This window comes from Ranitomeya variabilis, chromosome 1 (genome assembly GCF_051348905.1).
Source record: "Ranitomeya variabilis isolate aRanVar5 chromosome 1, aRanVar5.hap1, whole genome shotgun sequence".
Classification (NCBI taxonomy): domain Eukaryota; kingdom Metazoa; phylum Chordata; class Amphibia; order Anura; family Dendrobatidae; genus Ranitomeya; species Ranitomeya variabilis.
The window spans coordinates 608,203,565-608,226,821 of record NC_135232.1 but is presented as its reverse complement, the minus strand read 5'-3'; the positions used below and the strand labels follow the sequence as shown (position 1 = coordinate 608,226,821).

The 23,257-nt window shown below is 43.9% G+C and overlaps 1 protein-coding gene across 4 annotated transcripts in view; it reads right to left on the bottom strand.

Annotated features, from left to right (window-relative positions):
- Window positions 1-13: 13 nt before the first annotated feature.
- Window positions 14-23,257, bottom strand: part of PAQR6 (progestin and adipoQ receptor family member 6) — a 39,423-nt gene continuing 16,179 nt past the window's right edge. For 2 of the 4 annotated variants that reach the window (XM_077260521.1, XM_077260522.1), the window contains exons 2-8: window positions 22,238-22,361; window positions 11,301-11,428; window positions 10,074-10,279; window positions 3,184-3,310; window positions 2,882-2,978; window positions 1,830-1,974; window positions 14-1,737 (exon numbers count right to left, since the gene is read on the bottom strand). In XM_077260521.1, coding sequence (XP_077116636.1) covers window positions 1,466-1,737; window positions 1,830-1,974; window positions 2,882-2,978; window positions 3,184-3,310; window positions 10,074-10,279; window positions 11,301-11,428; window positions 22,238-22,288 — 1,026 coding nt within the window. In that variant the 5' untranslated portion in view covers window positions 22,289-22,361 and the 3' untranslated portion in view covers window positions 14-1,465. Of the gene's footprint in view, window positions 1,738-1,829; window positions 1,975-2,881; window positions 2,979-3,183; window positions 3,311-10,073; window positions 10,280-11,300; window positions 11,429-11,962; window positions 12,057-22,237; window positions 22,362-23,257 lie in introns of those variants that run through there. The other 2 variants (XM_077260524.1, XM_077260523.1) reach the window with 2 other exon arrangements.

Genomic DNA, 23,257 nt, shown 5'->3' with positions numbered 1-23,257 from the left:
CAGACACATGAGATTCAGAACTCATTTAATGCCCGACGGTATTACCATTGTTACAGTATATTATTACAAGGCACCTGGGGGGTGACTGACCATCCTAACTGTGCCCTTCCTGGTAGAAGGGTAGCAGTTTCCAGTTATATGCAGAGCAAAATGGAGGTTTCCACAAATTTCAGGATGCAATCCTTCATTTTTTTGGGGGAAGACGTTGCCTCCTGCCTCTGTAAACAACCACTGCTGAGAGTCTGTCATAAGGACCCCAACTGCAATACATAATCTACGGTAAGAAATGGCCCCTTCATGTCATATAGCGATGGGGGGCTCATATATGGAAGCAGTATCTGAGGCCAAAAGTGTAATGTGAAGCCCAACCCCTGTAATCAAAGAGTTAATGATCGACACAAAAAATTATAAAAAATACATTTTTTTAGAAAAACGACCGTATAGTAAAAAAAATGAGAAGATGACAATATTTCCTGCTGTTAGTGATTATAACATCCAGCCGAAGGCACAGAACTGTCACCACTACTGGGGGACCCCCTGAAATGGGGGAATGCTGCCATTATAGGACCTTACAGGGGGCCCCAGCATGGCAAGTCTTCCTATGTTTGGGGAGCAGCATCTGGCAGAAAAGGTTCAGGCATTGAAATTCGGCATGTCCTTTTTTTTCTCTTGATATTGTCTGTCCGGGGAAACTTAAACATGAGATAGTCAGCTGGGCCCAATGAGAACAACAGGGCACTAATGTGTATGGGGGTCTACAACGCTTGAAAGGCATAGCTACTTTATAAACTGCAATACGGGACTCTCACCACAAGATGGCGCTTAGAGTGCTAACAAATAGGAGTTCTGTATCTTTAAGCTGAGAAAGTAATGGCCAGCTCTTCTGGTCACAGCCTGGTGCAGGATTTATTATATTTATTCTATAACCAATGCTCCCCAAAGGGCATTTAAGGATATAAAATGGCCGTTCCTCTCCATATTCAAAATATCTATCCCATAAATCCTTCTTAAAAAACGTCCCTAAAACTCACATGCAAAAAAACCTATATACTGATCCGAAACGCTAGTCCAGCCCCTCCACCAGGGACTGATCCACCATTATTACACACAGCCTTTCTCCATAATTCCATTCAACATCCCTTGTTCCTGCTCTTGTTCCTCCAGCCATTTTTTTTTAGACGACCCACCAATGCTGAAAATAACTCGATGAGCCCTCAATATGTCAATATCTGGGACTAGCCCCCAATATCATGTCATTCTTACACAATATACAGATCACAGAGACTTCTCTAAGGAACTCATATCATCTGTGCTGCTGTAAATTTACTTTTCTAGCCTCAAGCATCAGCCCCCCCCAAAAAAAACGCGTGGCACTGAAACAGATGTGGACTATAGACCCACCATGGCTATTAGTACTGAGATGAACACTAGCTCTTCTTTTAAGTTCTGATGTTGCGCATTAGGGTCAACGTTCCTTCACTTTAGCCTCGCAGGTGGTGTGATGGTGAAGAATGGAGTTGGCTCTTGGAGACCACAGCAAGGTGGCAGTGAAGAAGCAGATGAGGATGACATTTCCAAGGACTGAAGTGACTACAACGCCCAAGGTGCTGGCGAGCGAGTCGGCTTCAGAATGAGAACTGAGCCAGGCTTGGCGAGATGAACGGTCAGAGAGCACGGCTTCCATCTGGAAGTGTGTGCCCAAAACGGCACAGACATGGAAAAGCTGGTGGCTATGACCTACAAGGAGAAGAAAAGCCAACACCAAATTATTCCACTCATTCATCTGTCTACTACACACCATTTTCCTACACTCCAGGGTCACATTTTACCAAAATAGTCAAAACGCCCAGGCGCCAGTCGTTCTGGTAGATGAGAAGCGAAGAGGAATCCGGTCAGGAAAGCGAAAAAGAGATGATAAAGGTGGAGAGAGACGGCCTCATTCCAGTTGCAGTCTTCACCAAAACAGAACAGGAGCTGCGGGACAGAGGGACACGGACCCACGGGGGGGTGAGAACGTGCATTATACTGTGGTCTCAAAAGTTTCTAGGTCCCAGATGAGCTTCCAATGTCTCGCGATCCCAGATAAGCCTTCAATGTCTCAGTATAGTAGATGAGCCCCCAACGTCTCGGGATCCCAGATGAAACCCCAGCATCTCGGGATCCCAGATGAGCCCCCAATGTCTCAATATCCTAAGTGAGCTCCCAATGTCTCGGGATCCTAGGTGAGCCCCCAATGTCTCGATATCCTAAGTGAGCCCCCAATCTGTCAGGATCCTAGGTGAGCCCTGAATGTCTTGGGATCCCAGATGAAACCCCAACATCTCGCGATCCCAGATAAGCCTTCAACGTCTCAGGATCCCAGATGAGCCCCCAGCGTATGGGGATCCCAGATGAAACCCCAGCGTCTCCGGATTGCAGATGAGCTCCCAATGTCTCTATCGTGAGCCCCCAATGTGTCGGGATCCTATGTTAGCCCCCAATGTGTCAGGATCCTAGGTGAGCCCCCAATGTCTCGGAATCCTAGGTGAGTCCCCAGTGTCTTGGGATCCCAGATGAACCCCCAATGTCTCGGGATCCCAGATTAACCCCAATGTCTCAGAATCCCAGATCAGCCACCAATGTCTCAGGATCTTAGGCGAGTCCCCAGTGTCTTGGGATCCCAGATGAACCCCCAATGTCTCGGGATCCCAGATGAGCCCCCAATGTCTCGGGATCCTAGATGAGCCCCCAGTGCCTCAGATGAGTCATAAAACTCTCAGGATCTTCGGTGAGTCCCCAAGGTCTCAAGATAGTAGACGAGCCCCCGATGTCTCAGGATCCCAGATCATGGCCATTACAGCCCCTAGTAGCATGTCTCAGTACTGTCCACAGAATATCTTACCCGATAAAATAGAGGGATGTTGTCAAAAACGAAAGGGTGAACGAAGGCCGCCGTGCGTAGGAATTTACTGAGAGAGGGTCGATGAACCTCCAGAAACCTGCAATAAATAGAAGAAACATGATCTGTGAGGCTACCGGGGAAAATGTGACCTTGTCGGGATGCTTAATGGAAGGTACTAAAGGGACGTGTACTTTACATGACCCCAAAGATTGGACGACAGCATCAAGGCAGTGACCTATTATGACAGAAGCTGCCGTCACGCTGCACTATGTGTATAATGGCAGACCGACTCCTCTCCGTACCGGGAGTAGCAGGAAAGGCCGGTGCAGATGAAGGTGTTAAATGCAGCGATGGGGACGTAGTATTGGTGCAGGGCGCAATTAATCCAACGATCTGGCATCACATACGCTCCGTACGTAAAAGCGCAACCTGCAGAAATCAAAGCAGTATGGTGAGACACAACCACTGAGGTGCTGTGCATGACCTCGATATATAGAGGTATAGCACAGCATATGCTCAGTATATAGAGGTACAGCACAGCATAAGTTCAGTATATAGAGGTACAGCACAGCATACACTCGGTATATACAGTTAAGTCCATATATATTTGGACAGAGACAACATTTTTCTAATTTTGGTTATAGACATTACCACAATGAATTTTAAAGAAAACAATTCAGATGCAGTTGAAGTTCAGACTTTCAGCTTTCATTTGAGGGTATCCACATTAAAATTGGATGAAGGGTTTAGGAGTTTCAGCTCCTTAACATGTGCCACCCTGATTTTAAAGGGATCAAAAGTAATTAGACAGATTAAATATTTTTAAATAAAGTGTTAATTTCTAGTACTTGGTTGAAAACCCTTTGTTGCCAATGACTGCCTGAAGTCTTGAACTCATGGACATCACCAGACGCTGTGTTTCCTCCTTTTTGATGCTCTGCCAGGCCTTCACTGCGGTGGTCTTCAGTTGCTGTTTGTTTGTGGGCCTTTCTGTCTGAAGTTTAGTCTTTAACAAGTGAAATGCATGCTCAATTGGGTTGAGATCAGGTGACTGACTTGGCCATTCAAGAATATTCCACTTCTTTGATTTAATTAACTCCTGGGTTGCTTTGGCTTCATGTTTTGGGTCATTGTCCATCTGTAGTATGAAACGACGACCAATCAGTTTGGCTGCATTTGGCTGGATCTGAGCACACAGTATGGCTCCGAATACCTCAGAATTCATTTGGCAGCTTCTGTCCTGTGTCACATCATCAATAAACACTAGTGACCCAGTGCCACTGGCAGCCATGCATGCCCAAGCCATCACACTGCCTCCGCCGTGTTTTACCGATGATGTGGTATGCTTTGGATCATGAGCTGTACCCCGCCTTCGCTATACTTTTCTCTTTCCATTATTCTGGTAGAGGTTGATCTTGGTTTCATCTGTCCAAAGAATGTTCTTCCAGAACTGTGCTGGCTTTTTTAGATGTTTTTTAGCAAAGTCCAGTCTAGCCTTTTTATTCTTGATGCTTATGAGCGGCTTGCACCGTGCAGTGAACCCTCTGTATTTACTTTCATGCAGACTTCTCTTTATGGTAGATTTGGATATTGATGTGCCTACCTCCTGGAGAGTGTTGGTCACTTGGTCGACTGTTGTGAAGGGGTTTCTCTTCACCATGGAGATTATTCTGCGATCACCCACCACTGTTGTCTTCCGTGGGCGCCCAGGTCTTTTCGCATTGATGAGTTCACCAGTGCTTTCTTTCTTTCTCAGGATGTACCAAACTGTAGATTTTGCCACTCCTAATATTGTAACAATTTCTCGGATGGGTTTTTTCTGTTTTCGCAGCTTAAGGATGGCTTGTTTCACCTGCATGGAGAGCTCCTTTGACCGAATGTTTACTTCACAGCAAAACCTTCCAAATGCAAGCACCACACCTCAAATCAACTCCAGGCCTTTTATCTGCTTAATTGAGAATGAAATAACGAAGGGATTGCCCACACCTGTCCATGAAATAGCCTTGGAGCCAATTGTCCAATTACTTTTGGTCCCTTTAAAAACAGGGTGGCACATGTTAAGGAGCTGAAACTCCTAAACCCTTCATCCAATTTTAATGTGGATACCCTCAAATGAAAGCTGAAAGTCTGAACTTCACCTGCATCTGAATTGTTTTGTTTAAAATTCATTGTCGTAATGTCTGTAACCAAAATTAGAAAAATGTTGTCTCTGTCCAAATATATATGGACGTAACTGTAGAGGTACAGCACACCATATGTTCAGTATATGGAGGTATAGCACAGCATAAGTTCAGTATATAGAGGTACAGCACAGCATACGCTCCATATATAGCGGTACAGCACAGCATACGCTCAGTATATAGAGGTACAGCACAACATATGCTCAGTATATAGAGGTACAGCACAGCATACGCTCAATATATAGAGGTACAGCACAGCATACACTCCATATATAGAGAAACAGCACAGCATACACTAAAAATATGGAGGTACAACACAGCATACGCTTGCTCAGTATATAGAGGTATAACACAGCATACGCTCAGTATGTAGAGGTACAGCACAGCATACACTCAGTATATAGAGGTGCAGAACAGCATATGCTCAGTATATAGAGGTTGAGCCCAGCATACAGTGGGTATGGAAATTATTCAGACCCCTTCAAATTTTTCACTCTATTTCATTGCAGCCATTTGGTGAATTCAAAAAAGTTCATTTTTTTTCTCATTAATGTACACTCTGCACCCCATCTTGACTGAAAAAAAAACAGAAATGTAGAAATTTTTCATGTTTATTAAAAAAGAAAAACTGAAATATCACATGGTCATAAGTATTCCGACCCTTTGCTCAGACACTCATATTTAAGTCACATGCTGTCCATTTCCTTGCAATACTCCTTGAGATGGATCTACACTAGTGATGAGCGAATATACTCGTTACTCAAGATTTCTCGAGCACGCTCACGTGATTTCATTTTCCTCACCTCAGCTGAATGATTTATATCTCTTAGCCAGCTTGATTACATGTGGGGATTCCCTAGAAACCAGGCAACCCCCACATGTACTTATGCTGGCTAACAGATGTAAATCATTCAGCTGCGGCGATGAAAACTAAATCTCCGAGCACTAAAAAATACTCGGAGGACACCCGAGCGTGCTCGAGAAATCTCGAGTAACGAGTATATTCGCTCATCACTATTCTACACCTTCATTTGAGTCCAGATGTGTTTAATTAAACTGATAGGACTTGATTTGGAAAGGCACACACCTGTCTATATAAGACATAGTGCATGTCAGACCAAATGAGAATCATGAGGTCAAAGGAACTGGCCAAGGAGCTCAAAGACAGAATTGTGGCAAGGCACAGATCTGGCCAAGGTTACAACAGAATTTTTGTAGTACTCAAGGTTCCTAAGAGCATAGTGGCCTCCATAATCCCTAAATGGAAGAAGTTGGGACTACAGGAGTCTTCCTAGACCTGGCCGTCCAGCCAAACTGAGCAATCGTGGGAGAAGAGCCTTGGTGAGGGAGGTAAAGAAGAACCCCAAGATCACTGTGGCTGAGCTCCAGAAATGCAGTACGGAGATGGGAGAATGTTCCACAAAGTCAACTATCACTGCAGCCCTCCACCAGTCGGGCCTTTATGGCAGAGTGGCCCGACGGAAGCCTCTCCTCAGTGCAAGACATATGAAAGCCCGCATAGAGGTTACTAAAAAACACATGAAGGACTCCCAGACTATGAGAAATAAGATTCTCTGGACTGATGAGATAGACCTTTTTAGTGATAATTTTAAGTGGTATGTGTGAAGAAAACCAGGCACTGCTCATCACCTGCCCAATACATTCCCAACAGTGAAACGTGGTGGCAGCATCATTTTATGGGGGTGTTTTTCAGCTGCAGGGACAGGACGACTGGTTGTCATTGAAGGAAACATGAATGCGGCCAAGTACAGAGATATCCTTGATGAAAACTTCTTCCAGAGTGCTCAGGACTCAGACTTGGCCAAAGGTTCACCTTCCAACAAGAAGCACGCAGCTAAAATAACAAAGGAGTGACTTCAGAACAACTCTGTGACCATTCTTGATTGGCCCAGCCAGAGCCCTGACCTAAACCCATCTGAGCATCTCTGGATCGACCTGAAAATGGCTGTCCACCAACGTTCACCATCGTTGAAGAATGGCAGAGGATCCCCAAATCCAGGTGTGAAAAACTTGTTGCATCATTCCCAAAAAGACTCATGGCTGTACTCAAGGCTACCACCAGGAATTTCGGGGCCCCATATTGGCAACATTTTCAGGCCCCCTTGAGACTCCAGCCCAGCTCTGCCTCCACGTCCCACCGCCCACTCTTGGAAAAACTCAACTTCTTCACCATGTCCTGAATCAGATATTAACAGTTCCCATCAAACACCAGATAACATTCATAACCAGCAGCTTTTGTTATGGACAAAATAATTTTTAAGCTGCCTCCATGACATGGTAGACTCTTTTGGCGAGGCCCTACTCTACTCTAAACTATTAGAAATAAATATATTTATATGTATTTTTCTTTAAGGGAATGAGTCACATACATTTTTAAATGACCAATAATACCACATACAAGGGACAAATATCATCACACCATGACCAGACCACATATTACCACCACATAGTGACTGAATAATACCACATACAAGGAACAAATACCGCCACACCATGGCCAGACCACATATTACCACCACATAGTGACTGAATAATACCACACACAAGGAACAAATACCGCCACACCATGGCCAGACCACATATTACCACCACATAGTGACTGAATAATACCACATACAAGGAACAAATACAGCCACACCATGGCCTGACCACATATTACCATCACATAGTGACAGAATAACACATACAAGGAACAACTATCACTACACCATGACCAGATCACATATTATCACCACATAGTGACTGACTACTACAATACTGATCATTAATAAAAAAAACAACAACACAATACTAAGTGCCATTGTACACAGGAACTCTGTACAGGTAATACAGTGATCACTGGTGGCACTATACACAGGAGCTCTGTATATAGTGTCAGTGTTCAGGTAATACAGTGATCACTGGTGATATTGTACACAGGAGCTCTGTATATAGTATACAGTGTATAGCGTCAGTGTACAGATAATACAGTGATCACTAGTGACATTATACACAGGACCTCTATATAGTATACAGTGTATAGTGTCAGTGTACAGGTAATACAGTGATCACAATGTGACATACACAGGAGCTATGCATATAATGTCAGTGTACAGATAATACAGTGATCACCAGTGACATTATACACAGGAGTTCTGTATATAGTGTCAGTGTACAGGTAATACAGGGATCACCAGTGACATTATACACAGGAGCTCTGTATATAGTACACAGTGTACAGTGTCAGTGTACAGGTAACACACTGACTCAACAGTGATGTCTCTAGCTGAAGTCCTTCTTTGCTTTTCTTTTTCATCCAGCACAGACCGCCGTCACTTCTTCCAGCCAGGACTTCTCTCCATAACATAACACAGTTACCTAGAGCACCACTTCCAGAGCACATTCCCCACTTTTTTCCCTTTCTTCTACAATACACTCTGAATACAGAGGAGCACCCAAAATCAATATATAATTGGTTATTATGCAACCCACCATTCCAAATATAAATTATAATCCGCCACTGTGCGCCCACTAACTATAAATAGACACTTTCCTCATTTAATATATAAATTAATTAGCACCTGTACTCTTTCCCCCAATTCATTACCAGTCACTTCATCCTCAATACCCCCCACTATGTATCTACTGTTCTAACCCTAACCCTTATTCATTATATTTACATGCCCCCCGCCCCAATTCATTGTCATGTCTTTCTCTCCCACTCTCTATTCATTATCAACTGCTCTACCCCACATTCAATACATCATTTACTCCCCCACACTCAAAATTCATTATTTGTTCTCCTCCTAGATCATTTGCTCCCCCACCCCCACCTTCAATTCATCATTTGCTCTCCCCACCCCCCCTTCAATTAAATTGCTGTCCCCGTCCCTCACACTGAATTCATCATTTGCAGTCCCCCGTCCCCTCCCCCTTTATCATTTGCAGTCTCCTATCCCCCTTTCATTTCATCATGTGCAGTCCCCTTCCCCCCAACTTCATCATATGCAGTCCCTCTTACCCCCCTTTATCATGTGCAGTCCCTCTTACCCCCCTTTATCATGTGCAGTCCCCCTTACCTCCATTGCATGATGTGCAGTCCCCTTTCCCAGTTCATCATGTGCAAGTCCCCTTTACCCCACTTCATGTGCTGCCCCACTCCCTCTTCATCATGTGCAGTCCCCCTTACCCCCCACTCCATCATGTACAGCCCTACTCCCCCCACTTCCTCATGTTCAGTCTCCTTTAACCCCCAAACTCCATCATGTGTAGCCCCACCCCACATACACTCCCCACTTCATCACTTGCAGTCACACTCACCCACTGAATTCATTTTATAAAGAAAACAAAAAAGTTTTTCATACTTACCTCACAGTCGCTCTCCAGCAGCGCAGCTCTGCTTCCAGCGTCCTGTACATGTCGGCACGTGCGTGATGACGACCTGACCCGGAAGTACAGAGAACATGGAGGGAGAGGGAGCTGGGTTGCTGTCAAGGTTAGACGGTCGTGCACAGCTCCCGGCCAAAGCGTGTGTGCTGATGTGTGCGCCGCAGGCCTGTGGCGCACAGCACTTGGGGCCCTATGAGTAGAAACACAGGAACGGGGCCCTGGACCTGCAGGCCCCCTTTTGTACTGCTGCTCACCGGGCCCCACACAGTAAGGGCAGTAATGCCCTGATGGTGGCCTTGGCTGTACTAGCTCAAAGGGTGCTTCTACTCAATATTGAGCAAAGGGTCTGAATACTTATGACCATGTGATATTTCAGTTTTTTATTTTTTAATAAATTTGCAAAAATTACTACATTTGTTTTTTTCAGTCAAGATGGGGTGCAGAGTGTATATTAATGAGAAAAAAATTAACTTGTTTGAATGTACCAAATGGCTGCAATGAAACAAAGAGTGAAAAATGTAAAGGGGTCTGAATACTTTCTGTACCCATTGTACACTCATTATGTAGAGGTACAGCACAGTACACAGAGGATACACAGTATATAGATAAAATATAGAATATACCCAGGCTGTAGAGGCTCAGGGCTCCATAGTCCAGGAAATAGCAGATGTGGCGGGCGCGGGCGGACATGCTGCTGAATGTGTGCGCAACACTGGAGGTGAAGGGGTAGAGACAGACGAGCAGCATGTACACCAGGAGCGGCCAGTTGTACGGCTCCCCCCAAAAGTCCAGAGAGTGAGAGAGAAGCAGAAACCTCCAGAGGAAATACCTGCGGAGAGAGGAGAGGCTACTGAGTACTACACTACTGAGATTAGATACAGCTCAGCCGCCAGTATCACACAGGGCTCAGCATCACACAGGATTAAATACAGGGCTCAGCAGCCAGTATCACACAGGATAGGATTAGATACACGGCTCAGCAGCCAGTATCACACAGGATAGGATTAGATACATGGCTCAGCAGACAGTATCACACAGGATAGGATTAGATACACAGCTCAGCAGCCAGTATCACACAGGATAGGATTAGATACATGGCTCAGCAGACAGTATCACACAGGATAGGATTAGGCTGCCGTCACACTAGCGGTATTTGGTCAGGATTTTACATCAGTATTTGTAAGCCAAAACCAGGAGTGGAACAATTAGAGGAAAAGTATAATAGAAACATATGCTCCATTTCTGTATTTATCACCCACTCCTGGTTTTGGCTTACAAATACTGAGGTAAAATACTGACCAAATACTGCTAGTGTGATGGCAGCCTTAGATACATGGCTCAGCAGCCAGTATCACACAGGATAGGATTAGATACATGGCTCAGCACAGTATCACACAGGATAGGATTAGATACACTGCTCAGCAGCCAGTATCACACAGGATAGGATTAGATACATGGCTCAGCAGACAGTATCACACAGGATTAGATACACTGCTCAGCAGCCAGTATCACACAGGATTAGATACACGGTTCAGCAGCCAGTAACAGACAGGTTTAGATACAGGGCTCAGCAGACAGTATCACACAGGATTACATACAGGGCTCAGCAGCCAGTATCACACAGTATTAGATACACGGCTCAGCAGACAGTATCAGACAGGATTAGATACAGGGCTCAGCAGCCAGTATCACACAGGATTAGATACACGGCTCAGAAGACAGTATCAGACAGGATTAGATGCACGGCTCTGCAGCCAGTATCACACAGGATTAGATACACGGCTCAGCAGCCAGTATCAGACATGATTAGATGCATGGCTCAGCAGCCAGTATCACACAGGGTTACTCACCATGTCGGCAAGAAGTGGGTCCAGATATTGATGGTCTCATTGGTCATCTGGAAAGAGCTCAGCAGACAGTCTAAAGCAGAACTCTTCGGGTGCCGATACCCAGACATGATCCCGTCCTCCCAGAACACCTGACATGGGAGGACAGTGATAAATCCTGCAGATGATTACACCTGGGGAGACCTGCAGAGCGTCGCTCTCCCTCATCCACCTCTGACTGCAGTATTAGATATAGTGCAGCTCTGGGGGTGACTGGAGTATTAAATATTATGCAGCTCTGGATGTTACTGGAGTATTAGATATAGTGCAGCTCTGGGTGTGATTGGAGTATTAGTATGGCAAGAGTAACACTAAGCGTATGAAAAATCGGTCCAATTCTCACTACCGAGAGTTAGACGAGTGTAATGCATTTTTTATGCGAGTACAATCCAATTTACATCCGAATGCAATCTTAACATGAGATTTTACATAGAGTAATTCTCTGTCATTTACACATTGTTTTCCAAGGAAACATTCTTCAATACATATACAGTATATAATAGATAATTGATATAGAGCAATAATAATTAGATAGATAATAGATAGATGGATAGATAGATAGATAGATAGATAGATAGATAGATAGATAGATAGATAGATACAGTGGGTATGGAAAGTATTCAGACCCCTTTACATTTTCCACTCTTTGTTTCATTGCAGCCATTTGGTAAAATCCAAAAAGTTCATTTTTTTCACATTAATGTACACTCTGCATCCCATCTTGACTGAAAAATACAGAAATGTAGAATTATTTGCAAGTTTAATAAAAAAGAAAAACTGAAATATCACAGGGTCATAAGTATTCAGACCGTTTGCTCAGACACTCATATTTAAGTCACATGCTGTCCATTTCCTTGTGATCCTCCTTGAGATGGTTCTACTCCTTCATTGTAGGCCAGCTGTGTTTAATTAAACTGATAGGACTTAATTTGGAAAGGCACACACCTGTCTATATAAGACCTCACAGCTGACAGTGCATGTCAGACCAAATGAGAATCATGAGGTCAAAGGAACTGGCCAAGGAGCTCAGAGACAGAATTGTGGCAAGGCACAGATCTAGCCAAGGTTACAACAGAATTTCTGCAGTACTCAAGGTTCCTAAGGGCACAGTGGCCTCCATAATCCTTAAATGGAAGAAGTTTGGGACCACCATAAGTCTTCCCAGACCTGGCCGTCCAGCCAAACTGAGCAATCGTGGGAGAAGAGCCTTGGTGAGGGAGGTAAAGAAGAACCCCAAGATCACTGTGGCTGAGCTCCAGAGATGCAGTAGGGAGATGGGAGAAAGTTCCACAAAGTCAACTATCACTGCAGCCCTCCACCAGTCGGGCCTTTATGGCAAAGTGGCCTGACGGAAGCCTCTCCTCAGTGCAAGACATATGAAAGCCCGCATAGAGTTTGCTAAAAAACACATGAAGGACTCCCGAGCTATGAGAAATAGGATTCTCTGGTCTGATGAGAAGAAGATGGACCTTTTCGTGATAATTCTAAGCGGTAGAGCATTGAACAGCAAGGTGGATTGTTGCTGAAGGGAAAAAAAAAATAAAAATCTTTAAATCTTCAGCTTAGCGAGTGTGAGCGTAAGTGTGAACGGCAGTAAGTGTGACTTGTGATTCAGTGAGGAGGTATTTGGAAAGCCTTTAACAAATACTTGAGTGAATTGGTGTGAGTTGCTGAATTGGGAGTAGCTATATTCACAAGGGGTTAACTTAGGGTGGGGGCTCATAATTAAGGAGTTATAAGGGGCAGCTGTTTGGGAATCAAGTCCTTTTTGGTAGAGCATTGAACAGCAAGGTGGATTGTTGCTGAAGGGAAAAAAAAAATCTTTAAATCTTCAGCTTAGTGAGTGTGGACAGCGGTAAGTGTGACTTGTGATTCAGTGACTTTGGAATCAGGGAGTTTCCAAGGGAGGAATTGCTGTCTGTTTTTTATTAATACTTTGTATTTATTTTTATTTAACGCTTTTGTCTGGTGCAATCCCCATTAGGAAATGTGCTCCACTATTGTTAATGCCATCCAGTGCACATCTTGCCACATGTATGCTGTCCTTGATCAGCCGGTCGAGGGTGCATACTGCTGTGCGAGATGTGAGCACATTGTGCATTTGGAAGCCCAGATTCTGGATCTAAATGTGCAGCTGGCAACACTGAGATCCATAGACAATATGGAGAGGAGTCATCTGCTTACTGAGCAGACGCTCAATGGGATAGATGAGGGGGGGATGGTAGGATGGAGCTGCAGGACAGTGAAGTAGCTAGCTGGGTGACAGTCAGAAAGCGGGGTAGAGGGAAGAGTGCCAGGGAGGCTAGTCCTGATCTGGCACACCCCAATACGTTTGCTAAGTTGGCGAATGAGGGGTGTGCCAGTACAGGGGTAGCACTGCTGCAGCCAGGCATGCCCTCTGAAAGCCGGAGGAGTGACTGCTACAGTAAGGAGGGAAATAGGAGAGCAGTACAGGCCAGACAGGTGCTGGTAGTGGGGGACTCAATTATTAGGGGAACAGATAGGGCAATCTGTCACAAAAACGGGGATCGTCGGACGGTGTGCTGCCTACCTGGCGCTCGAGTCCGACACATCGCTGATCGGGTGGACAGATTACTGGGAGGGGCTGGTGAGGACCCAGCGGTCATGGTGTACATTGGCTCAAAAGACAAAGTTAGAGGTAGGTGGAAGGTCCTTAAAATTGATTTCAGGGAATTAGGCTGCAAGTTGAAAGCAAGGACCTCCAACGTGGTATTTTCCGAAATACTGCCTATACCACGTGCCACACCAGAGAGGCAATGGGAGATTAGGGAGGTTAATAAGTGGCTCAAGAATTGGTGTAGGAAGGAGGGGTTTGGGTTCCTGCAGAACTGGGCCGACTTCTCAGTGGGCTACAGGCTCTACGCTAGGGATGGGCTGCACCTCAATGGGAAAGGTACAGCTGTGCTGGGGGAGAAAATGGCTAGAAGGATGGAGGAGTGTTTAAACTAGGGATTGGGGGGAGGGTATTCAATTTATAGGAGGGGAAGATAGGGCAGATAGAGACCTGGGCACAAATAAGGAAGTTGGGGGTGGCGGTGGCATGGGGGGTGGGGTTAGAACAGTTAATAATTTAAGAAAGAATAGAGGTACAGAGAGGAACATCAAGTGCATGTATACTAATGCCAGAAGCCTCGCCAACAAGATGGACGAATTAGAATTAATGTTGTTGGAGCATAATTATGACATGGTGGGGATATCTGAAACATGGCTGGATGAGAGCCATGAATGGTCTGTTAACTTGCAGGGCTATAGCCTTTTCAGAAATGACCGTACAGATAAGCGAGGGGGTGGGGTGTGTCTGTATGTAAAATCGTCCTTAAAGCCCATCCAGCATGATAATATAGGTGAATTTAATGAAAATGTACAGTCCCTGTGGGTGGAGATAAGGGGAGGGGGAAAAAAATAATAAATTACTGATAGGGGTTTGTTTTAAATCTCCAAAAATAATGGAAGCAATGGAGAATATCCTCGTAAAGCAAATAGATGAAGCTGCGACTCAAGGAGAAGTCATTATTATGGGGGACTTCAACTACCCTGAAATAGATTGGGGAACAGAAACCTGCAATTCCAGCAAAGGTAATCGGTTTTTGACAACTATGAGAGACAATTACCTTTCACAACTGGTTCAGGACCCAACAAGAAGGGGGGCACTGCTAGACCTAATATTAACCAACAGGCCAGGTCTCCTTTAATAAGATGTGTAGTAGAGGGGTGACAAGGACACTAAACTTCAGGAGGGCAAATTTCCAACGGATGAGAGATGATCTTGGTGCAATTAACTGGGACGATATCCTGAGACATAAAAATACACAAAGAAAATGGGAGACGTTTATTAGCATCCTATATACCGTATGGGAATAAACATACTAGAAATAGGAGGAAACCAATATGGCTAAATAGAGCTGTAAGGGGCGCAATAAGTGACAAAAAGAAAGCATTTAGAGAATTAAAGGAAGTAGGTAGTGAGGAGGCATTAAATAAATACAAAAAATTAAATAAATTCTGTAAAAAGCAAATCAAGGCAGCAAAAATTGAGACAGAGAGACTCATTGCCAGAGAGAGTAAAAATAATCCCCAAATATTCTTTAACTACATAAATAGTAAGAAACTAAAAAATGAAAGTGTTGGCCCCCTTAAAAATAGTCTGGGGGTAATGGTGGATGAGGATGAGGAAAAATCCAATATGCTAAATGACTTTTTTTCATCAGTATTTACACAAGAAAATCCCATGGCAGACAATATAATCAGTGATAACAAAAATTCCCCATTAAGTGTCACCTGCTTAACCCAGCAGGAAGTATGGCGGCGTCTAAAGCCCCCGTCACACTAAGCGAGGTCGCTAGCGAGATCGCTGCTGAGTCACAAGTTTTGTGACGCAACAGCGACCTCAGTAGCGATCTCGCTATGTTTGACACGTAGCAGCGACCAGGCCCCTGCTGTGAGATCGCTGGTCGTGTCGGAATGGCCTGGACCTTTTTTTGATCGTTGAGGTCCCGCTGGGTAGCACAAATCGCTGTGTTTGACACCTTACCAACGACCTCGTTGACTACAACATCACACAGGATGTCCCTCATCGAGGTCTGAATCGTCATAATAGCTGCCATGTGACAGGGTCACAACGACCAACGACATCGTTGCACAGGTCGCTACAGGTCGCCGCATCGCTGCTGCGTCGTTAGGAAGATCTCACTGTTTGACATCTCACCAGCGACCCATAGCGATGCAGCAACGATCCCTGACAGGTCGTATCGTTGTCGGGATCGCTTTAGCGTCGCTAAGTGTGACGGGGCCTTAAAAATCACTAAAATTGACAAATCTCTGGGCCCGGATGGGATACACCCCCGAGTACTGCAGGAATTAAGTACGGTCATTGATAGACCATTATTTTTAATCTTTAAAGACTCCATAATAACAGGTTCTGTACCACAGGACTGGCGTATAGCAAATGTGGTGCCAATATTCAAAAAGGGGACAAAAACTGAACTCGGTAATTATAGGCCAGTAAGCTTAACCTCTACTGTGGGTAAAATCCTGGAGGGCATTCTAAGGGATGCTATACTGGAGTATCTGAGGAGGAATAACCTCATGACCCAGTATCAGCACGGGTTTACTAGGGACCGTTCATGTCAGACTAATTTGATCAGCTTCTATGAAGAGGTAAGTTCCGGACTGGACCAAGGGAACCCAGTAGATGTAGTGTATATGGACTTTTCAAAAGCTTTTGATACGGTGCCACACAAAAGGTTGTTACATAAAATGAGAATAATGGGGATAGGGGAAAATATGTGTAAGTGGGTTGAGAGCTGGCTCAGGGATAGGAAACAAAGGGTGGTTATTAATGGAGCACACTCGGACTGGGTCGCGGTTAGCAGTGGGGTACCACAGGGGTCAGTATTGGGCCCTCTTCTTTTTAACATATTTATTAATGACCTTGTAGGGGGCATTCAGAGTAGAATTTCAATATTTGCAGATGACACTAAACTCTGCAGGGTAATCAATACAGGGGAGGACAATTTTATATTACAGGATGATTTATGTAAACTAGAAGCTTGGGCTGATAAATGGCAAATGAGCTTTAATGGGGATAAATGTAAGGTCATGCACTTGGGTAGAAGTAATAAGATGTATAACTATGTGCTTAATTCTAAAACTCTGGGCAAAACCGTCAATGAAAAAGACCTGGGTGTATGGGTGGATGACAAACTCATATTCAGTGGCCAGTGTCAGGCAGCTGCTACAAAGGCAAATAAAATAATGGGATGTATTAAAAGAGGCATAGATGCTCATGAGGAGAACATAATTTTACCTCTATACAAGTCACTAGTTCGACCACACTTAGAATACTGTGCACAGTTCTGGTCTCTGGTGTATAAGAAAGACATAGCTGAACTGGAGTGGGTGCAGAGAAGAGCGACCAAGGTTATTAGAGGACTGGGGTGTCTGCAATACCAAGATAGGTTATTACACTTGGGGCTGTTTAGTTTGGAAAAACGAAGACTAAGGGGTGATCTTATTTTAATGTAAAAATATATGAGGGGACAGTACAAAGACCTTTCTGATGATCTGTTTAATCATAGACCTGAGACAGGGACAAGGGGGCATCCTCTACGTCTGGAGGAAAGAAGGTTTAAGCATAATAACAGACGCGGATTCTTTACTGTAAGAGCAGTGAGACTATGGAACTCTCTGCCGCATGATGTTGTAATGAGTGATTCACTGCTAAAATTTAAGAGGGAACTGGATGCCTTTCTTGAAAAGTATAATGTTACAGGGTATATACACTAGATTCCTTGATAGGGCGTTGATCCAGGGAACTAGTCTGACTGCCGTATGTGGAGTCGGGAAGGAATTTTTTTCCCCAATGTGGAGCTTACTCTTTGCCACATGTTTTTTTTTTGCCTTCCTCTGGATCAACATGTTAGGGCATGTTCGGTTAGGCTATGGGTTGAACTAGATGGACTTAAAGTCTTCCTTCAACCTTAATAACTATGTAACTATGTATGTGTGGAGAAAACCAGGCACTGCTCATCACCTGCCCAAAGCAATCCCAACAGTGAAACATGGTGTTGGCAGTATCATTTTATGGGGGTGTTTTTCAGCTGCAGGGACAGGACGACTGGTTGCCATAGAAGGAAACATGAATGCGGCCAAGTACAGAGATATCCTGGATGAAAACCTCTTCCAGAGTGCTCTGGACCGCAGACTCGGCCGAAGGTTCACCTTCCAACAAGACAATGACCCTAAGCACACAGCTAAAATAACAAAGGAGTGGCTTCAGAACAACTCTGTGACCATTCTTGTCTGGCCCAGCCAGAGCCCTGACCTAAACCTAATTGATCATCTCCGAAGAGAACTGAAAATGGCTGTCCACCAACGTTCACCATCCAACCTGACAGAACTAGAGAACATCTGCAAGGAAAAATGGCAGAGGATCCCCAAATCCAGGTGTGAAAAACTTGTTGCATCATTCCCAAGAAGACTCATGGCTGTACTAGCTCAAAAGTGTGCTTCTACTCAATACTGAGCAAAGGGTCTGAATACTTGACCATGTGATATTCCGTTTTTTTCTTTTTTAATACATTTGCAAAAAATTTCTATATTTCTGTTTTTTTTTCAGTCAAGATAGGGTGCAGAATGTATATTAATGAGAAAAAATGAACTTTTTTGAATTTACCAAATGGATGCAATGAAACAAAGAGTGAAAAATTTAAAGGGGTCTGAATACTTTCCGAACCCACTGTAGAAAATAGCGAGATAATACAGTAGGGGAAAAAAGGTATTTAGTCAGCTACCAATTGTGCAAGTTCTCCCACTTAAAAAGATGAGAGAGGCCTGTAATTGACCTCATAGGTAGACCACAACTATGAGAGTCAAAATGAGAAAACAAAGCCAGAAAATCACCTTGTCTGATTTGGCAAGATTTATTTTGCAAATTCTGGTGGAAAATAAGTATTTTGTCACCTAAAAACGTACAAGATTTCTGGCTCTCACAGACCTGTAACTTCTTTAAGAGGCTCCTCTGTCCTCCACTCATTACCTGTGGTAATGGCACCAGTTTGAACTTATTATCAGTATAAAAGACACCTGTCCACAACCTCAAACAGTCACAGTCCAGACTCCACTATGGTGAAGACCAAAGAGCTGTCGAAGGACACCAGAAACAAAATTGTTTAGATAGCTTTCCCTCTGCTGGCAAAGAAAATTATGCGGGAGCCCACGCCATTTTTTTCCAAAAAATAATCTTTTATTAATTAAATACATGTACAGTAAGCTACACACACACTGTACTAATTGTATTTGTCTCTGTATTCTATATATCTACCTATTCTATATGTATTTACTGTATGTAATCCATCTCTTCTATCCTGTCGGCTCCTGCTGTGATTTTACAGAACACGACAGATTAATTACGGCTTTTCCATCTATATATATCTATGTATACTATGTGTATATACAGTTGTACTCAAAAGTTCACATGCCCTGGCAGAATTTTTGTTTTCTTGGCCTTTTTTCAGAGAATATGAATGATAACACCAAAACTTTTTCTCTACTCATGGTTAGTGGTTGGATGAAGCCACTTATTGCCAAACTACTGTGTTTTCTCTTTTTAAATCATAATGACAACCCAAAACATCCAAATGACCCTGATCAAAAGTTCACATACCCCATTTCTTAATACCGTGTATTGCCCCCTCTATCATCAATGACAGCTTGAAGTCTTTTGTGGTAGTTGTAGATGAGGTTCTTTATTTTCTCAGATGGTAAAGCTGCCCACTCTTCTTGGTAAAAAGCCTCCAGTTCCTGAAAATTCCTGGGCTGTCTAGCATGCACTGCGCGCTTGAGATCTCCCTAGAGTGGCCCAATGATATTGAGGTTAGGAGACTGAGATGGCTGTTATGACCCCAATGGCAGAGGGTCTCAAAAGTACATACCAAGTCTGCAAACACAAAAAACCAGCTCATAGGGCAGTGGTAACTGGGCTGACCATATATCTAATCCTAGCACCACAAATAGCAGCATCCGGGGAACGTGCCTACGTTGGTTCTAGACGTCTCGCGCCAGCCGGAGAACTAACTAACCCTAGAAGGGAAAAGATAGACCTTTCTTGCCTCCAGAGAAAAGACCCCAAAAGTTGGATACAAGCCCCCAACAAATAATAACGGTGAGGTAAGGAGAAAAGACAAACGTAAGAATGAACTAGATATTTAGCAAAGAGAGGCCCACTGACTAATAGCAGAATATAGTAAGATGACTTATATGGTCAGCAAAAACCCTATCAAAATTTCCACGCTGGATATTCAAGAACCCCCGAACCGTCTAACGGCCCGGGGGGAGAACACCAGCCCCCTAGAGCTTCCAGCAAAATCAGGAATCACATTTAGTACAAGCTGGACAAAAAATTAGAGCAAAGCAAATAACCAAAAAACAAGGAAGCAGGACTTAGCTTAATTTTGCAAGATCCAAGACCAGCAGACAGGAGCAAACAGAAAGGAACTGATTACAACGATGCCAGGCACTGGACTGAGAAACCAGGAAGTTTATATAGCAACACCCCTGGACTAACGACCCAGGTGGGTGCCAAACTGAGGAAAGACAATCCCAGAGTCATATCACTAGTGACCACAAGAGGGAGCCAAAAAAGTCAAATTCACAACAGATGGCCACTCCAGAAACTTCACTTTGTTCTGCTGTAGCCAATGACAGGTCGACTTGGCCTTGTGTTTTGGATCGTTGTCATGTTGGAATGTCCAAGTACGTCCCATATGCAGCTTCCGGGCTGTTGAGTGCAAATTTGCCTCCAGTATTTGCTGATAACATGCTGCATTCATATTTCCTTCAACTTTGACCAAGTTTCCTGTGCCTAGTTTAATTACCTAGTTCCCAAAGTTTTGAGGCTTGTCTCTGTGCTGTTTTGCGTATTGTAGGTGATACTTTGTGGCATTTGCGCAGTAATGGCTTTCTTCTGGCGACTCGACCATACAGCCCATTTTTCTTCAAGTGCCTCCTTATTGTGTATCTTGAAACAGCCACACCGCTAGTTTTCAGAGAGTCTTGTATTTCAGCTGATGTTATTTGTCGGTTTTTCTTTGCATCCTGAACAATTTTCCTGGACAACATTTTTGTTGGTCTATCTGACCGTGGTTTTGTTTTTACGTGGTTTTGTTTTTACAGAGCCCCTGATTTTCCATTTATTAATCACAGTTTCAACACTGCTGACTGGCATTATCAATTCCTTGGATATCTTTTTGTATCCCTTTCCTGTTTTATACAGCTCAACTACCTTTTCCCGTAGATCCGTTGACAATTCTTTTGCTTTCCCCATGACTCACAATCTAGAAACGTCAGTGGCTGGATGAAAGATGCAAGAGTCTGTCTGGATCCCATATACTCACTCAGCTTTTATGCACACACATTGATTACAAGCGAACAACAGGTCACAGGTGAGGAGGTTACCTTTAGTAGCTATTCAAACTCATTTGTGTAAACTTCTGTGCATGTTATCAGGCCAAAATCTTCAGTGTATGTATAAACTTTTGATCAGAGTCATTTGGATGTTTTGGGTTGTCGTTATGATTTAAAAAGAGAAAACACAGTAGTTTGATAATAAATGGTTTCACCCAACCACTAACCATGATTGGAGAGAAAGTTTTGGTGTTATCATCATATTCTCTGAATAAAGGTGAAGAAAGCAAAAATTCTGCCAGGGTATGTAAACTTTGAGCACAACTGTATCTATTCTATCTATTCTATTCTAACCTGTCAATGTGAATTTACTGTATGTGGCACATGAATTACGTGCTTTTCAAAGGACACCGATGCGCAAAGATCAGACAGCACTCGCATGGTCCGAGTGCTGTGCGATTTTTTTCTCGCACGCATAGGTTTGCTTTGGCGAGTCTCGGCCGAGTGTTGGTGACAATCATAGCATGCTGTGTATTTTACACGCAGACTGAATATGCCCGAGAAAATAAACGGTGATGTGAGCTGCCCCATAGATTAACACTTGTTCGAGTGCTATGCGATGTTTTCTCGCATAGCACTCGCCCATATTCTACAGTAGTGTGACACGCGCCTTATAGTGCAGCTCTGGATGTGGATTTAGTATTAGATATAGTGCAGCTCTGGGTGTGGCTAGAGTGTTAAATATAATGCAGATTTGGATGTGACTGGAGTATTAGCTATACTGCAGTTCTGGATGTGACTGGAGTATTAGCTATACTGCAGCTCTGGATGTGACTGGAGCATTAGATGTAATGCAGATGTAGATGTGACTGGATTATTAGATATAATTCAGCTCCAGATGTGACTGGAAAAGTAGACATACTGCAGCTCTGGGGGTGACTGGTGTAAGTCCTGATGTAAGCCCTGATCACACTCACCCGCGGCATCTGATGGACGCGGAGCAGCTGCGGCAGTTTGATGGTCAGCATCTTGCTCTCTGAAGCTCAGGGACTGAGCCGATTCTGTAACCTGCGATACAGCAGCCCCGACCACACATCCGCTCTGCAAGATAGATCCACAGACAAGGAAGTGAGGGGCCGCCAACATGGCAGCGACACACACCGGCCCAGAGCCTCCCTCATCGGGCACATGGAAAAGCCAGATGTTCTGAGGCCTCTGATCCCACAAATCAGCAGGAGGGAGCGTCTACTCCAAACACAGCCAAATACCCAAAACATGTCAACCAAGCTCTAGGGTGTCATCCTCATCTCTTACCTGTATCCAACTGCTATATGTCAGAGTTCACTGCAGAGCCAGAATTGTAATCATGCACCAGAAAGCTTAGGATGAGTACAAAGCACACCAATCATCGGTAATTTGGGTGAAAACTAATGTGATAAATGTAACAGGGAATACAATACTACCTCTATGTACAAGCGCAGGGTGGGCCATATATATGGATACACCTAAATAAAATGGGAATGGTTGGTGATATCAACTTCCTGTTTGTAGCACATTAGTATATGCGAGGGGGAAAACTTTTCAAGATGGGTGGTGCCCATGGCGGCCATTTTGAAGTCTGCCATTTTGGATCCAACTTTATTTTTTCCAATAGCAAGAGGGTCATGTGACACATCAAACTTATTAAGAATTTCACAAGAAAAACAATGGTGTGCTTGGTTTTAACGTAACTTTATTCTTTCATGAGTTATTTACAAGTTTATGACCACTTATAAAATGTGCTCAAAGTGTTGCCCATTGTGTTTGATTGTCAATGCAACCATCTTCTCCCACTCTTGACACACTGGTAGCAACACCACAGAAGAAATGCTAGCACAGGCTTCCAGTATCCGTTGTTTCAGATGCTGCACATCTCGTATCTTCACAGCATAGACAATTGCCTTCAGATGACCCCAAAGATAAGTCTAAGGGGGTCAGATAGGGAGACCTTGGTGGCC